This window comes from Recurvomyces mirabilis (assembly GCF_035927965.1).
Source record: "Recurvomyces mirabilis strain CCFEE 5264 chromosome Unknown scaffold_16, whole genome shotgun sequence".
NCBI lineage: Eukaryota > Fungi > Ascomycota > Dothideomycetes > Mycosphaerellales > Teratosphaeriaceae > Recurvomyces > Recurvomyces mirabilis.
In genome coordinates, this window is record NW_027041950.1 from 541,789 (window position 1) to 557,253 (window position 15,465).

At 53.3% G+C, this 15,465-nt stretch overlaps 7 protein-coding genes across 7 annotated transcripts; 2 read left to right on the forward strand and 5 right to left on the reverse strand.

Moving 5' to 3' along the window:
- Positions 1-397: 397 nt before the first annotated feature.
- Positions 398-2,218, reverse strand: ZWF1 (Glucose-6-phosphate 1-dehydrogenase; the record flags this gene model as incomplete). The annotated part of the gene is made up of 3 exons (XM_064839176.1): positions 398-510; positions 568-1,946; positions 2,175-2,218. The coding sequence occupies 3 exons, from the start codon at positions 2,216-2,218 to the stop codon at positions 398-400; spliced, it is 1,536 nt and encodes a 511-aa protein (XP_064693424.1).
- Positions 2,219-2,858: 640 nt separating this feature from the next.
- Positions 2,859-4,874, reverse strand: LTS14_006481 (uncharacterized protein; the record flags this gene model as incomplete). The annotated part of the gene is made up of 1 exon (XM_064839177.1): positions 2,859-4,874. The coding sequence occupies one exon, from the start codon at positions 4,872-4,874 to the stop codon at positions 2,859-2,861; it is 2,016 nt and encodes a 671-aa protein (XP_064693425.1).
- Positions 4,875-7,358: 2,484 nt separating this feature from the next.
- On the forward strand, positions 7,359-8,398 carry LTS14_006482 (uncharacterized protein; the record flags this gene model as incomplete). Its single annotated transcript, XM_064839178.1, has 2 exons — positions 7,359-7,522; positions 7,618-8,398. The coding sequence occupies 2 exons, from the start codon at positions 7,359-7,361 to the stop codon at positions 8,396-8,398; spliced, it is 945 nt and encodes a 314-aa protein (XP_064693426.1).
- Positions 8,399-8,786: 388 nt separating this feature from the next.
- On the forward strand, positions 8,787-9,187 carry LTS14_006483 (uncharacterized protein; the record flags this gene model as incomplete). The annotated part of the gene is made up of 2 exons (XM_064839179.1): positions 8,787-8,834; positions 8,894-9,187. The coding sequence occupies 2 exons, from the start codon at positions 8,787-8,789 to the stop codon at positions 9,185-9,187; spliced, it is 342 nt and encodes a 113-aa protein (XP_064693427.1).
- A 138-nt stretch (positions 9,188-9,325) lies between these two features.
- On the reverse strand, positions 9,326-10,537 carry LTS14_006484 (uncharacterized protein; the record flags this gene model as incomplete). The annotated part of the gene is made up of 1 exon (XM_064839180.1): positions 9,326-10,537. The coding sequence occupies one exon, from the start codon at positions 10,535-10,537 to the stop codon at positions 9,326-9,328; it is 1,212 nt and encodes a 403-aa protein (XP_064693428.1).
- A 621-nt stretch (positions 10,538-11,158) lies between these two features.
- On the reverse strand, positions 11,159-13,866 carry LTS14_006485 (uncharacterized protein; the record flags this gene model as incomplete). The annotated part of the gene is made up of 2 exons (XM_064839181.1): positions 11,159-13,501; positions 13,564-13,866. 2 exons carry the CDS (start codon positions 13,864-13,866, stop codon positions 11,159-11,161), a joined length of 2,646 nt encoding a protein of 881 aa, XP_064693429.1.
- A 434-nt stretch (positions 13,867-14,300) lies between these two features.
- On the reverse strand, positions 14,301-14,969 carry CDC34 (Ubiquitin-conjugating enzyme subunit; the record flags this gene model as incomplete). Its single annotated transcript, XM_064839182.1, has 1 exon — positions 14,301-14,969. One exon carries the CDS (start codon positions 14,967-14,969, stop codon positions 14,301-14,303), a length of 669 nt encoding a protein of 222 aa, XP_064693430.1.
- Between the last annotated feature and the right edge of the window lie 496 nt (positions 14,970-15,465).

Genomic DNA, 15,465 nt, shown 5'->3' on the forward strand with positions numbered 1-15,465 from the left:
GTGGTAGATGTGGCGCATGTATGAAACTACAAAACGCCTAAAGTGGAAGATGTCGCGTTCCTTGCGTGAACCGTTGCTTCGAAGCTCTGACGCGCCTTCTGCTTCAACTTTTTGTACCGACAACGATGATACAATTCATTTATTACTTCGTCAACTGTACCAGTATCTATATATGTCGTGGTCTAATCTGTGTGCGCCATAACCTCATCTCTGCGCGTATCATGAACAAGAATCTACCTTGCCTTTCCTGCCCCATCCAGCTCTGTCTTGCCGCTCCCTCGCCCTGTCACAGCCAAGTATACACCATGAGCGAAAACATGATCATGGCCGATACTATGTGATTTGCACTGCAGTAGCCAGGATTGGTGCAAAGCCGGTCATCACTTTGACAGTGCGTTCAGAGCTTGTTGGGCTCCGCGCTCGTCTGAGGCCATTGGTAGCCAGCGGCGTCGGAGAACTTGTACCCGTATGAAGCGGTGAAGTCGTCGAGGACGGCTGGGCCACGAGAGCCTGCAAAACAATGTCAGCAAAGCTATCACAGGGTCAATGATGTTTGTGATGGCTCACCGTAAGGATAACCCATAGGAATAATCTCCTTATTCTCATCCAAATAATGCAACAACGGGGTGAAGATCCTCCACGAAGCATCCAACTCATCATCGCGCACGAAATTGCTATGGTCGCCTTTCAACGAATCCAAGATCAAACTCTCGTACGCTTCGGGGATCTTGAGGTCGGAGAAACGTCTCCGGTACGTCAAGTCCAGCTCGGTGACCACCGTCTGCATGCTCAGACCGGGCAACTTCGAGTTCATCTTCGTGTAGATGGATTCGTTGGGCTGAACGCGCAAGACCAATTCGTTCCGGGGGATGTCTTTGAAGATGCCGCTCGTGACGTCCTTGTATTGTATGCGGACTTCGGTCTTCTGCTCATTGAGCGCCTTGCCGGCCTTGAGGATGAAGGGTACGCCGTCCCAGCGCTCGTTCTTGATGTACGCGACCATGCTGGCGAAGGTGGGGCAGCGGGACTCCTTGGGTACGGTGTCGTCTTCCTTGTAGCCTGGCTTGGTGCCGTCGAGCGACTTCTCGTATTGCCCGATGATGACGTTCTTGGGCTCGATGCTGGGCATGCCGCGCAGGACGCGCACCTTCTCGTCACGGATGTCCTCGGCGGAGAAAGAGATTGGTCGCTCCATAGCCAGCAGGGTCAAGACCTGAAGGAGATGGTTCTGCATGACGTCGCGAATGATGCCAAACTCGTCAAAGTAGCCACCACGTCCCTCAGTGCCAAAGGGCTCCTTGAACGTAATCTGCACGTTGTCGATATGGTTCCTGTTCCACGTCGCACCAAAGAACTCATTGCCGAATCGTAGGATGAGGATGTTCTTGACCATCTCCTTGCCCAAGTAATGATCAATGCGGAAGATCTCCTCCTCCTTCCAGTTCGGTCGCAGCGCACGGTCGAGCTCCCGCGAGGAACCAAGATCCTTGCCAAACGGCTTCTCGATGATGACGCGCGCGATGCCGGACTTGGGGTAGTTGTTCTTCTTCAGATGTTCCGAGACGGGAATGAAGACGGACGGCGGCAAAGCCATGTAGAAGATCCTGTTCGTCTCCTTCTGGCCCTTCTCCAACTCCTGCACGTGCTTCTCCAGCTCCTGGAAGCTCTCGTCCTTATCGTACTGCCCGCTAACGTATGTGCAGAACTTGCAGAAGGCATCGAGTTGCTGCTCAATCTCTTTCGTCGGCGTCTTGATGTAGCTCTTCACGCGCTTGAGGTACTCCTCGTGATCCATCTTCGTCCGGGCATACCCGATGATCTTGACGTCTTTGGGCAGGAAACCATTGCGGAAGAGGCCGAAGAGGGCTGGGAAGGTCTTCTTCTTGGCCAGATCGCCTGAGGCGCCGAGGACGACGATGATGGTGTTGTCCTTCAACTCTATCGTGCTGTGGGAGATGTGTCAGCATTTCTGACCGCAAGAAGTGGCAAGAGCGATGTGTTGCGGAGGGCAAGGTAAAAGATCAGAGGGTGTTAGTATAGGTCATCGAGTCGGAAATCCAGACTCTACTTGGGATAGAGCATTATTCAAGAATAATATGATAGTCTCATCATGAGGGAAAGTGCTTGTTCGGCTGGCAGGTCTCCAATTGACGACAATGGTGATATGCACTCACCCAGCATTCTGCTCCTCCTCGTGCTTGATCACGGTATTGGACATGGTGTCGGTTGTGGGAGAAAGGTGGAAGATTGGTATGTGTGAATTAAGAGGTGAGGCGATAATAATTGTTGCTCCCCAACTCAACGTTCTTTCGGTGTTAGCTACAACGGGAGTGGGGCACTGCGTAGAAAATCCGTCCTGCAGCTTTCACTGACGTATATCGATTGCTCCGGATAATAATGGCAGAAAACCAAATATTCGAGTTCTACTTTTGATAGAGTGTGGACGCAACAAGTGGGACTGTTTTGGGTCGATACTCGGAAATGGGTTAATGGTATGCTCCCGCTGCTATGAACCTCGTTGCGTGACACAAGACATGACGGTGATGCTGATTCAGCGGTTTGCAATCATGCCCGACGAGGTCCGCCGGCAAAAGTGCTGTCAAGTGGCTCGCCTCAGTCAGAAATCGGTACTCCGAGCGCGAGTCTCTGCCCTGAGTCTTTGGCATTCTAAACGCCGACCACCCAATGCAATAGCAACAGAACCTTGATCCGGTCAAGGGCATGACGGGCACGTAGTCAACATAGTCAACGACAGATTTCCAACATGCTATAAAAAATACCCGACGCGATGAATAATCACCATGCTCATACCTTCACCCTAACCAACAACAACTGCTTTTTGATACCCTCCCCTCCCCTCAAACAAACTTCATCCTCTTAGCAATAACCACACAAATAGTAGTAAACCCCAAAATCACCCCAACAATCCCAAACCACCACCCCAACCCCTCCGCGTTCTTCCCCGGCACATTAACGTTCATGCCAAACAACCCAGCAATCAGATTCAACGGCACCAAGATCGTGGCGAAAACCGTAATCTTCCCCAACAACTGGTTCGCCCTACCGCCTTGCTCGATCTGCGCCAGAGTGATCTGAGAAAGATGGTTCGAGTGGCTGCGGCCGAGCATCTTCTCGAAGTGAGCGAGGTTCGACATCATAGTCACCACATGGTCCTGGACGTCAGAGAGATACATCCCGACATCCCCTCTCGGAGCGACAGAGTAGGCTTCGGTGCACTTCTTCGCAAAACCCCGGATCACATCTGCCTTCCCTCCTAGCAAGCGAATAAGACTCATAACCTTCTTCCTGCACTCGCCAATCTGCTCCAAAATCGCGCGGGAGTCCTCGAATCGAGCAGTGAAAATGCCATCTTCGATCGCGTCGGTTTCGCGCTCGAGTTCGCGGAGCACAGGGGCGAACTCGTCCACGATCTCGTCGATGAGGGCATAGCAGACCCAGTCTGCAGAGAGGTTGACGTAATCGCGCAGTCGCCCGATACGCTTGCGCACGTTCGCAGCGTGAGGGTTCTGGCAGAAACTGAAGGTGAGCAGACCTTCGCGGAAGACGACGGCGTAGATGTTGATGGGCTCGAGGTAGTCTTCGTGGGTCTTGTCGATGGCGTAGAAGCTGCGGAAGCAGACGAAGTAGTAGCTGCGGAAGAGTTCGACTTTCTCCCGCGTCTCTTGCGTCGTGATGTCTTCGCGTGTCAAGGGGTGGACGCGGAAGGCGCCGCAGATGGCGGAGATTTCTTCTTCGGACGGGTTGAGCATGTCGAGCCACCAGACGCCGCCTTCGGGGCCGAGCTCGAAGATGTCGCGGAAGCGCTCGCCTGGCATGAGGAGGCCGCCGAGTTCCGGGGCATGGATGGTCTCCTCGATCTCGGAGGAGAAGAATGTGAAGCGGTTCTGCTGGTCTGCAGCGCTGACAACTTTCTCCAGTTCTTCCTCGGATGAGTCTGGCTCTTCGGTCTTTTCGTTCGTGGCAGTCCTGCCGCTCAGGATGTCGCTGTTGTAGACTTCTGCATCATTGACAGGGACAGTATGCTCGGCCTCATGGTGCATTAAATGAAAGACTTTCTTGGCTGGCGTAGCTTTCTGGCCACTAAAGTGCGGCATGAACGGATGCGCCACAGGCGTCTTGGTGTGCGACTGCGCAACAAACTCTTCCAGATCCTCAAAGTCGATCGTGTACGAGTTCGATGGCTCCTCAGCTGGGAAACAGACATCTTCTTGGACAGAGCTACGAGCAGAGGCAACGTCTGTGCGGTGACCTGCAGTGCCCTCTTCGCCGAAAGTTGGGCGGCGTCGCGAGTGTGTCGCGTTTGAGAGGGTGCGGTGCAGACTAAGATTGTCCACCGACCCAGCCTGGCTGTTGATAGTCCCGGCTCGGGCTCTTGGTCTTGGAGGCGCGAATGCATCGACCGAGTTCGGGGGCGAAGTCGACCTGTCGCTGGACGAATCCCTAGAGACGTGCCCAGCCTGGCGCTGGCGATTGTGTACTGCACGCCTGAACTCAGTGCGTCTGGCAGCGACTGGACTGCTTGCGTCTCTGCGGTCCTTGTGCCACGCTTCATCTTGGCTGTGCCTGGAGCGGTTCGATCCTGTAGACTTGGTACTCTTGATACTTTTGGCTTCATCATCGACAATTGCATGCTCAAAGTCTCTCGCGATAGATCCATGTGTCTCCATCGGCGGCAGTTCAAGCTGATCCATCCTGGGACGATCTTCCTCCGCAAGGCTGGCCAAGGTTCCACGCCTGCCTCCTTGAGCGGCTGGTGGTAGGCTCTCTGGCTGCTGACGGTGGTCGTCGAGGTCCGGCTCGGGTGTGCTGTACCGGGTACGCGCCCCGTCTTCGTATTCGTGTCCGTGTGACATCGTGTCTTGTTCTTCCAACTTTATGGTTATTGTATTTGTATTCCAGGGCTGATCCATTGCAAATCGTGTATCCTCGTTTATCCCTTACCACTTCGCACACACGATGCTCCTAGCTGGCAGTTTAACCCATCGGATACAGAGTAATGTTCTGGCACAATAACGAACGTGCGCTTGGTATGTTGTGCGTCGTTCGGTCCAATTATGGTGGCTGCTTAATGTCGAGTCCGTAGACGAACCAACAAGGTCCGAGCAACGGACGGATGTGAGAGAACTGGAGTCCTTGAAGCCCCGCCAACTTGATGGATGTGTGTGTGGAGTCGCCTTGACGACGGTGGTCGTGGTTAGAGGAGTCAAAGAATGGCTCGGGTGCAGCAGCCAGTTTTGGACAGGCGGCTAGTGAGTGTGTTTTGAGTGCTGGACAGCGACCGGAAGGTGGTCGTGTTAACGAGTCGTCTACGGATAGTCAACAGATGGTCATGTCGAGGGGGCTGTATGTGTTGTTGTCTGGGAGTCGTAGCGACGGTGTATGGCGAAGGGGAGGAGGAGGGTTGGATCAAGAGAAGGGACTTCGACGTTGGGCGGCGATCGATCACGGGCCGCGCAAAAAAGTCAGTCATACTTTGCCTCAGGTTACCGTCACTATAAAAACACAGTTGAAGTGTTCAGCCGTTCACATGCGCGACCGTATCAAATGCCACTGTGGCGAATGCTATACAGTCCCGCCGTCGGTGAGATGATGTCTCGCTGCACTGAAATCCTGCACCAAAGACAACAAGATGACTTCGGCAATCGCATGCAACTCGGTAGGAATCCCGCCATCTACGCATCTTCTAGCGCCGATTTGTGCATGAGATGCGGCTACACGAGCGAGATTGTAGAATAGCTTACCATGCGAAGGTAGAACAAGGCACCGGCAATGCAACAAAGTACAACATGATACAGTGTTCCATGGCCAGTGCAAGCAAGGCTGCCGACTCAATAGGACTTCAGCCTTTGCACCAGCAGCAGACTGTGAGCAGGACTCTCGAGGCTCAGAAATCGCTAACAGACCGTCGTCGTCTTACCTTGATCGATGCTAAATCTTCCAGAAATCCTGGCCCTTGTCCGACTGCTTCTACGATTGAGAAGTAGCACGACTTAAAGCCGACAATACCTAAGTACGACCCGACTTGCTAGAGGTGATCGTAACACTCATGAAAGAGTCCGCATCGTGAGGTTGTTCGTCCCAATGCAGCAGAACTGCCAAGCTACGTCGAAGTCCTTGTAGCTGATGTATCCTCTTCCGCGGTCGTGACTTGGGAGGGAAGATGATTCGCTCCATCGCCCAGAGGTCGATACCGTGGAACTGTATGCTGAGTGTAAAGAGTCGTCCATGGCAGTGCTCTTGCAGTCCGAGCAATCTCTGCCGAATTGGAGGCTACTCGCCATGTTAGGTAGCCTCTCGGCGGGATTGGCTGCGCAGTATTGCCCATTGTATACTCGACGTGTCTCATCCCCTTCTCAGAAGATATCGCACGCCTACTGCAGGGCACAGCTGACGGGTTCGAGTCGCTGCTTCAGGCCGGTAGTATACTTGGTGTAGCGCTCATGTTCGGCTGCCTCAGTAGTCTGATTCGCCTTTGGCTTGACCCGTAAGCTTGGTCACTGTAGTCGACCTCAGCCAGGAGGTCTCAGGTGACCTTGTAGGAGACTGACAGGCCGATGCTTCGCTCTAGAACGAGTGTGGCGTGGGTACTGGTCCTGGCTTTCGCCAAAGGTCCCACATCACGCCAGGCCTGTTGGTTTGAGCATCCTGATATACACAGCCACCACCCTTTCTAGTGTACAAGCCGATCAGTCATCTGGGTGGCAGGCAGGCTGTACAGCGTGTCTGTCGCTGGAGCTTGCTGTGTTGGAAACGTGTGGTCGGCGGTGGTACACTACGGTCGCAGCGATGCACTATCGAGCAGCCACGAAAGGACGTTCTCGCTTAAAAGAGCTTGTGGCTGCCATGTGGCGTCGCAAACACGTGCGCAGGTCGTTCCAGAAACGACTTGGCGCTGCCAAAACGAGTATAGCTCGCCAAAAGCTTGGCATGGGACGACTCCTTTGAGAAGCCCAAGGCTGTAATCTCCACACTCTCGCCTATACCAACAACATACAACATTTTCTCATACTATGCCTGTCACGGGACAATGGATAACACTACGCAAACGCCCTACCGTAGGAGCGACTTGTCTCGGCCGCTATTCTTGGGTAGAGTTCGATAATATCACGCGAACGTGGACAGCTGAGCTGCTCCTCGTTTCCTACCATCGAGTAGGGAGAGCAATGGTCGACCGCACTTCGACGAGTCGGCGGTGGTATAACATTGAGATGAGTCCTCGTTGCACTGGCTGAACATCTCCCATCTCAAACCTCCAACTTGCTCTTGCATCGCATCTCCTTACGCTTCTTCTAAGATCAATTTCCTTCGACACTCTGAGTTCAGCACATTCATTCAAGATGCCCACCATGACCTCAACTCTCATTAGCGGACTCGCTATGCTCCTCGCCAGCAGGGCAGCAGCCGACGACAGCAACATGCAATGCGTCCTCAAGACGAACCCTCCTGCTGGGGCGGTCTGCGGTACATCCGGCTACCTCACCAATGAAAACTCCTTGGACACGTACAGCCTTGACTCCCAATATCTCACTCCCGCCGGCTGCGCATTAGGCTGTTCAGAAGGTCGAACTGTGTGTCCTACTATTTCGGCAAATCCAGCTATCCCTTCTGCGAGTGGCACACGGACACCATCGCCGCGGCTGGGTTCTACGAGAATTCCGGATCCTACTACTACGGCTACGATCAGGCCTGCTTCACCTGTGGTCCAAAGGTTGTGAGCTGCCCCGGCAGTGACGGCCAACAATTCACTGTCGGAGCGGCGACATTCAACATCCACTGCGGCACGGACTATTACGGCGGAGACTTGAGCCGTGTTACTTCCGACACATTCGAAGATTGCATGACTAGCTGTGCTTCCACCATTGGATGCATCGACGTCGCATATAACGGCAAGAACTGCTATCTGAAGAACTCTCTCCAATCTCCTCGATCAGACAGCAATGTATGGGGTGCCGTGCTCGCCTCTGCTGAAAAAGGTGCTGCTGCTTCGACCCTATCCTGCCCAGCCAGCAATGGTGCTTCATACACCGCTTCGTCCGGCGCACAATTCACCGTCCAGTGTGGCGTTGATTACTACGGAGGCGACATGGGCAGCGCATATGTTGACACCTTTGCGGAGTGTCTCGAAGTTTGCGACAGCACCCAGGGCTGTTTGGATGTTGCTCTTCACGGACATTACTGCTACCTGAAGAACTCGGTCACGAGCCCGCAACAGAACAGCGATGTCTGGGGAGCGATCAAAAGTGGAAGCACCTCACGTCGCGATGATGCTGCTGTCAAGGCTCCTACGAGCAGGAACACGCCGGGCTTGAAGCGCAAGCGTGATGTGGCACCTACTAGCCAGTACACTCCTAATGTTGCGGATGTTCAGAGCAACTGAGCGCTGGCTCTATCGGTGAGCTGGGAAATGGCTGTAGTATATGCAGCAGGGAGCCGCACATCTTCGACCATTGGCACTACGCGTGGCGTTATTTGTGATGATTAGGACGTTTTGGATTTGCGGATTTTCTCGGAACCGGACTTCTACTGAAGCGAAGTCCCAGCCACGGACTAGCACTGGGGCGTATGTACATTGTACTGTTATTAGATCAATCAGTCGTCTCCTTGATTCCACTTTAAGTAGTTTTCTCGCATCGCACCAATACTGTACCACAACGTTCTAGGCGGGTATACCCGTAAAGCCTTACCGTACGTCGTATAGCATACAATGATCATGTAACTTACGTGTCCTGCGAGTCTCGAACAAGCTACCACAGCACCGCACGAATATGGACGCCCTACTAGACCAAGCCCGCTTGATTTGGGAAGGGGAGATCGTACGTCCGTCTTCCAGTCAACCACATCATACAGCCCACTGACCAGACCCGCTTCACAGGACTTCAAAGGCCAACGCCTAGTCGAATACCTGACCTACGCCCTCCTCACCCTCACCGGCCTCATCGCCTTCTTCATAGGCCTCAGCACCCAAGACATCTACCGTACACTTTACATCGGGCTCGGTGGTACGGCTCTTACATTCCTGATTGCTGTCCCGCCATGGCCTTTCTACAATAGTAATCCGTTGGCTTGGTTGCCGGCGAAGACGGCGCCGAGGGGTATGGGTAGTGGGGTGGATCGGGCGCAGCTACAGGGGATCAGTATTGAGGTTGATGGGAAGAAGATTAGTTGAAAAAGGACAAGAAGGGGGGGACTTTAAGGGCGCTGCGCTCGTGCATGGTGTTGTGGAGTTCTGTCATCGAGGACAGTGATACGAGATACTATAAGACGATGTCCTGAGCTTCAGCTTCAGCAGCATTCGTGGTTCGACCTATCTCGCCATATCCAGAATCTTCATGACCTCCTGTGGACTAGACAACTGCGGCTTCCCACCGCCCCAAATATCAGTCATGGTCTTCTCAGCAATCTTCTCGATATCCTCCTCTCGCGTCACTCTGACCTCTGCCAATCTCGTAGGTAATCCCAGCAGCTTGACAAACCTCGTCACCGCATCAGCTGCATCCTTTTCTTGCCATCCCAAAGTCTCATTGAATACCTTCAGCACTGTAGATTGTTGCTCCCGACGATCAGGAGCCTGATACTTGAGTACGGGCGCCAGCATGATACAACTCGTTATTCCATGCATGACATGCCCAACACTGCCTAGCTGATGCCCAATAGCATGACTAGGACCGAAACTATTCCGATGGATGATCATGGCCTTGATAGCTTGTCTCGATCCTCGCTGGCAGTCTGAGATTCCCTTCAGCAGCCTCTCCTTGTCCCTGCCTTCGCCTTCCTTGTATTCAAGCAGACCTTTGAGCATACTGGCCAAACCGGCTTGGGCGTCCTTGCTAGCATCCGGAGTACAATGCTCATTGCAAATCGTCTCGACGCAGTGGTCAATACATCTCACTCCCGAAGAAAGCCAGAGCTCTTCTGGAGCGGTAGACGCAAGCACTGGGTCCATCAGTATCAGATCTGCTGCTGCGGCGCGGTGGCTACCGGAGCTGAAATGCTGTTTCTTCCCACTTTCGTTCGTGCAGGAGCTTGAGCCGTTCCATTCGCTTGCACTGAGGGATGTGGGTACGAGAATTACTTTGATAGATGCCGGTTTTGTGATCCCGCTACCTTTCTGCTGGTCGATGAGGCTTTCCATCTCCTTTGTAGTGAATTTCGGAGGCAGGGTAGCAGCCAGCTGAGCGCCGATCTTGCAGGCATCGCTGTAGGAGGATGAGCCGATGGAGATGAGACAGTCTGCGTCGTGTTGTTGGATTAGGTGGGCAATATCCATGACATCCTGATAAGGCGAATGGGCTCCTACGCCGACTTTAGTCGCCACGATCTTTGAGTGTAGGACTTTTTCGAGTTGCTGGATGTAGTCGTGAGCAGTGTAGAGACCTTTGCTGACGACGAGAACGATCTTCTTGGTGTTCCATTGATTGGTGTACTGCGGGATGTCTTTGAGGAAATCGCCATCGAAGATAGCGAGTCTGTCGTTCCGTTCGGCAATATCAAACTGTTGGAAGGTCTCTTTCGTCATGGTTGCAAATGCTTAGATCTTCTGGCACCTAGGAATGGATCTGCTTGAACTGATGTGATGTGATAATTGGTAGAAGATGATGCTGGATGTCCTACCTCACATACTTATATTACTACGAGATCCAGAACCATGCTCCCATCTCATCATTCGGGGCTGGAATAAGCTTCGATGGGATGCGAGAAGCGTACATCCTACCTACGTCGTGCTCCGTGAGCGCAAGCTCTCGCTGCTTTCGCTATTGCGAGAATGAATTTGATTGGGGTATTCTTTGCTCATAATCGTCCAGCGCGAGTGAGGACGAGAGGTCGTACGCTCGCCGATCTCGGCAAATTCGGACTTCGAGATGTTCCGGCGAACCGGCATCGGTCTGTAGGGTATCTGTAGCAGATCGTAGACTAGCAAACGAAAGGCAAGAGTGGGTGGACGTCATGAGGAAGACTGAGTGGTATGACAGAATAGCAGTGCAGAAGGCTGCCATCGCGGTCTTCTTCTTGCTACCATGGGACGTACGTCGACCAAGAGCAAAGCAGGATTAGCGACGCTCGTTGAGCACTCGCAGTCAGGCAGGCATGAAGGATTGGTGAATGGCGGAGCAACCTACTACCCACTCACGCCCTTCCACTACCGCGCCTGCTGACTCTCCGCCCCCTCCATCGGTACATCACGATCATTACCCGTCCCATCCGGCCCTCCACCACTCACACTCGGCACAAGCGACTTATAACTATCCATCATCTCCATCTCACGACTCTCCACCGCATCCCCTTCCTCCTCCTCCTGATCATCCCCCCCAGCAAGCCTAATCTCATCAACCGGAGGATCAAAATCATCACCCTTATGCCCCGGACCCAGTCCAAAACCCGGGTGAGCCATGAAACCATCTTGATCGTACCCCGGTGGGTCGAGCTCGTGATCATCTGGGTTACCGTCTAATGCTTGCAAGGAGTCTGATGAGATGTTGTGAGGGAGTGAGCGTTCGATTGAGGGTCGTACATCGTCCATGCCACCCTCGATGTGATAAGCCGGGGGTTGCGTAAACCGCACTGCGTCCTGCAAATCGGAGCGGAAAAGCGCATTATCTCTGTTCACGAAATCGAGCAGAGGTTGAGGAAGACTGGGATCGACTTGCTCGATATCGTTTGCACGGTCGTTGGCGTAGACGAGGAGGGCGGAGTCGTGTTCGAGTTCGGCGGCACGGATGACATCGTAGTCGGGGGTTTTGTTCATGCTGATTTGTCCCTCGGTGCCGGCGGCGTTGACTTCGTAGGCGATGCGCCACCATTGCATGCCTTCTGGTGTACTGTCGTCGTCTTGTCGCTCGTCCATGAGGAGGTCCTCGTCTTCTTCTTCTTTTGGTAGGAGGATGTAAGAAATGTTGGCCTTCGTGGCGACACCACGAAGTGTGTATCGATGCTTGAGCTGGCCGGGAAGTGATGGTAGTGGGTTCCGTGACATGTCGGCAATCGCTTTTCGTGTCTTCTCGCGCTCCAGCGCCAATGTCTCAAGTTTCTTGTCGATGCTCGAGATCGTCTCCTCGAGCTTACGCGCAATGTCCTCGTAATGTGGAGGCAGGTCGATGTCGACGGCAACACCATTCGGAAGACCGCCGGCATCAGCATCTACCTTGTTCTCGCCCGAGAAGACGCCCTGCGAATGCTTGAGCAAGAGCCTTGGGTCGATTTGCTTGTCTTGCTTTGGGTGCTTCCATAGAGTAAGCTTCTTCTCAATAGCTTCGATCTTCTTGATCCGAGATCGACCCTCTGCCATATTGCTTCTGAGCTCGGCTGTAGCCGATGAATTGGTTTGCAAATACTTGTCCATGTGAATTTCGGGTGTGATATCGACGGCAAGCTTCTGTGCTTGCAAAGCCTTGTTCTTCAGCCGAAGGACAAGCACATCAGCTGGATCCCCCGCGATCTCGCCTTTGCCAAGTGAAGCGTTACCATCTGTACCCCAGAAGTAGCCATCCAGCAGCTCGCCAAGATCTGCCTTCTCGTCGGTCATGAGAACAGGGGACAAGTCGATCATGTTCGCGTAGCCTTGATGATTATTCGAAGAGAGCTTCGTTCGGAATAGTTCTAGCATCTTCGTCTTCTCGTCGCTGTCGGGTAGCACTCTCGCAGCACTATTCCACGCCTCTAAGAACGATCCAGTGAGTGTATGAGGCCGTGTTCGGTCGCTGGTGACCTCCTTCAGAAGCTGGGTGTCTGTCAACGACAGCACAGTGGCGTACGTCCTCTCACTACAATCCAGAAACGTCATGAGACGCTGCAGCTCGCCAAGGAAAGTGTCGGTGTTCTCGGCGTCCACATTTACAGGCTGACCACTCTCTGTGTGCACGATCCTCGGCATAGCAATGGCATGACCCTTCCACCACTCCCCATCCTCACCATAAGACGCCTGGACTCGCTCTCGCATAAGCATAACCTCTCGCACCTTTGCAATACCATGACATATTGTGAGTAGATTGGGCAAGTAGTCTCCATCCGGCGACATATGCTTCAAGAACCGCGGCTGACCAGGTTCGTGCTTGCACTGCTCGATCGGCACGTCTGGCACAACCTCCCTAGGATGCGTGGTCCGAATCAATCCCCAACTCGACTCATCATATTGAGCTCGCGTAGCCGGACCAAATTGACTCTCCTTGCCATCCTGCCCGATTCGACCTGATTCCTGCTGTTGAAAGGACGGATCCTGCTTGGACATGGCTAGAGCCTCCTGTAATTGCGCATCCTCATCTTGCTGGTTCGTTGGTCTCATGGAGTTCCGCGAGGGAGCTCGAGAGGGTGGAGCAGTAGCAGTACCTAGTGGATGTAGATGTTGGTCGCCTGTATTGTCTCGTGTGTCGCCTTCCCGATCCTTGCCCCATGCTGACTCGTCCCATGTCATGCCCGCTTCTTCTTTGCTGATATCCTCGCCGTCGAAGATGGCGCCGACTGCTTGTTGGATGTCATTGCGTTTTACCTAATCATCAATCAATTAGCATTTCATTCAATCATGCTACCAAACCATATCACCCAACTCACCCGTAGATACCTCTCAGCATCATCCCTCGAGCAGCCCGTAAACTCCACCACCGTCTGGATATCCGCCGGTAAGACATTAGTCAACGCCATCGTCGCCTCTTTCTGACTCCGCGGTGGTCGTGGAGGGACAGTGGGTGGAGTTTGGTCCCAGTTGGTGTGTTCGTTGGATGGTGCAAACATATCTGCCGCCACCTGCCGTAATCGTTTGCTCCTGCCGTACGTCACCAGCTTCTGGCTCTTGCGTTTGTTCGGGCCATTCTTGCTGCTATTGCTATTGCTATTGTTGGTAGCGACAGGCGACATCATTTGGAAGTCGAAAGTTGGGGTCCGCGCTTTCATATGCGCCACTATATAATGCCACGATCACGATGGCGGCAACAAGGCTAGACTGCATAGATGATACGCATCACAATATTGAGAACCGCCTTGTACAGCTGCTGAGGAGCAGAAAGAAGGCCAGCAAATGGTCAAGAAAGCACTTGTTCAAGATTAGGAAAGCACGCCTGACACAATTTGGCATATGATTGAGGAATTCAGTAGCTGTCGTGGATGCGCGCACACTGCAGATTATTGCAGACGCATATGCATGCCCTAGCTTGCAAAAACTACTATGACGCCGACGCATGCAGCAAAGCGACCACCCCAAGCCAAAGCCATACTAACGCCACGCGCCAACGCTGGAAACAACAAGACAATCATTTGTATCTCATTCAACCACACACACGTCAAACGCCCTCTCAGTCATCCTCCTCATCTTTCTCCCCACCCTCCTCCCCATCCGTCTCCTCATCCTCATCAAACATCTCCTCATCACTCTCGCTCCCAAAATCATCCTCGGCCTCACTATCCGACCAACTGAACGTGTCCACCTTCTCCTCCTTTTTGAACGCCATCTCATGGGTCGGCATCTCGAACCCAGCAGGGATATCCTGCTTACTCGTCTCCTTGTCCTGCAGCACCTTCTGCTTATACGCCTCCGGGTCTTTTCGTAACATCACACCCGCGTCTACGTTGGCGGGACTGCTTACTTCGGCGTCGTCGAGGAGGGATAGTACGGAGATGAGGACGCTTTCTACCCTTTGAACGGGAGACCAGCGTTCGCCGGCTAGTTCGCCGCTCATCATGTCTTCGCCTGGCTGGTGGAGGATGCTTATGCAGAGACGACCGTCGGAATAGACGTTCGGATGCCAGAGGGATCGGTTGAAGCGGAAGTCGGGTGGTGTGTAAGGGTAGTTACTGGGGAACTTCATGGTCGCTTTGAAGTAGCCGCCGTAGTAGGCTGAGTCGGGATTGAGGACGATAAGGGCGACGCTCCATTCGAAGACGTTGTCGTTGATGAGGGAAATGTGGGTCCAGGTTTCTTTTGACAGTTCTTTGAACTCTCTCATCAGGATCTTGTCCGCCATGATTGCGGTGGGTGGTGGTGGTGGTGGATGTGGTCCAGGCTGTGGGGTGTTGTATGATGGTGATGTCCGGTGGAGCGAGTGACTGTGGTTTGGAGTGGTAGCGATTTATTGTACAAGTAGATCAGATCTTGGTACGAGAGTCAGAGGAGTGAATGTGCTGTGTGTTCGTGCCGGCAAGTGATGTGGTTGTGGATGTGAGGTTGTGTCTGAGTCCAAGGTCACAGCTTCCGTTCTCGGCTCTCAGGCTACACGAGCAAGGCAGACGCGTGCTTCGAGACTTCACATGAAGGAAATGAGATTGTGAATGCGAAAGATGGAAGGGAATAGCGGAACGAGCGAGAATGAGGGATTACCTTCGACGATGACCTAAGGGCTCGAGTCACCTTGTACTGTGTCTCAAAGCGCTCAGCCGGATAAGGTCAACTTCACCAAGGCCTCGCCATAGGGCTGGAATGCAGTTTCACCGATGTCCGGCCGGCGGCGAGAATCATAAGTC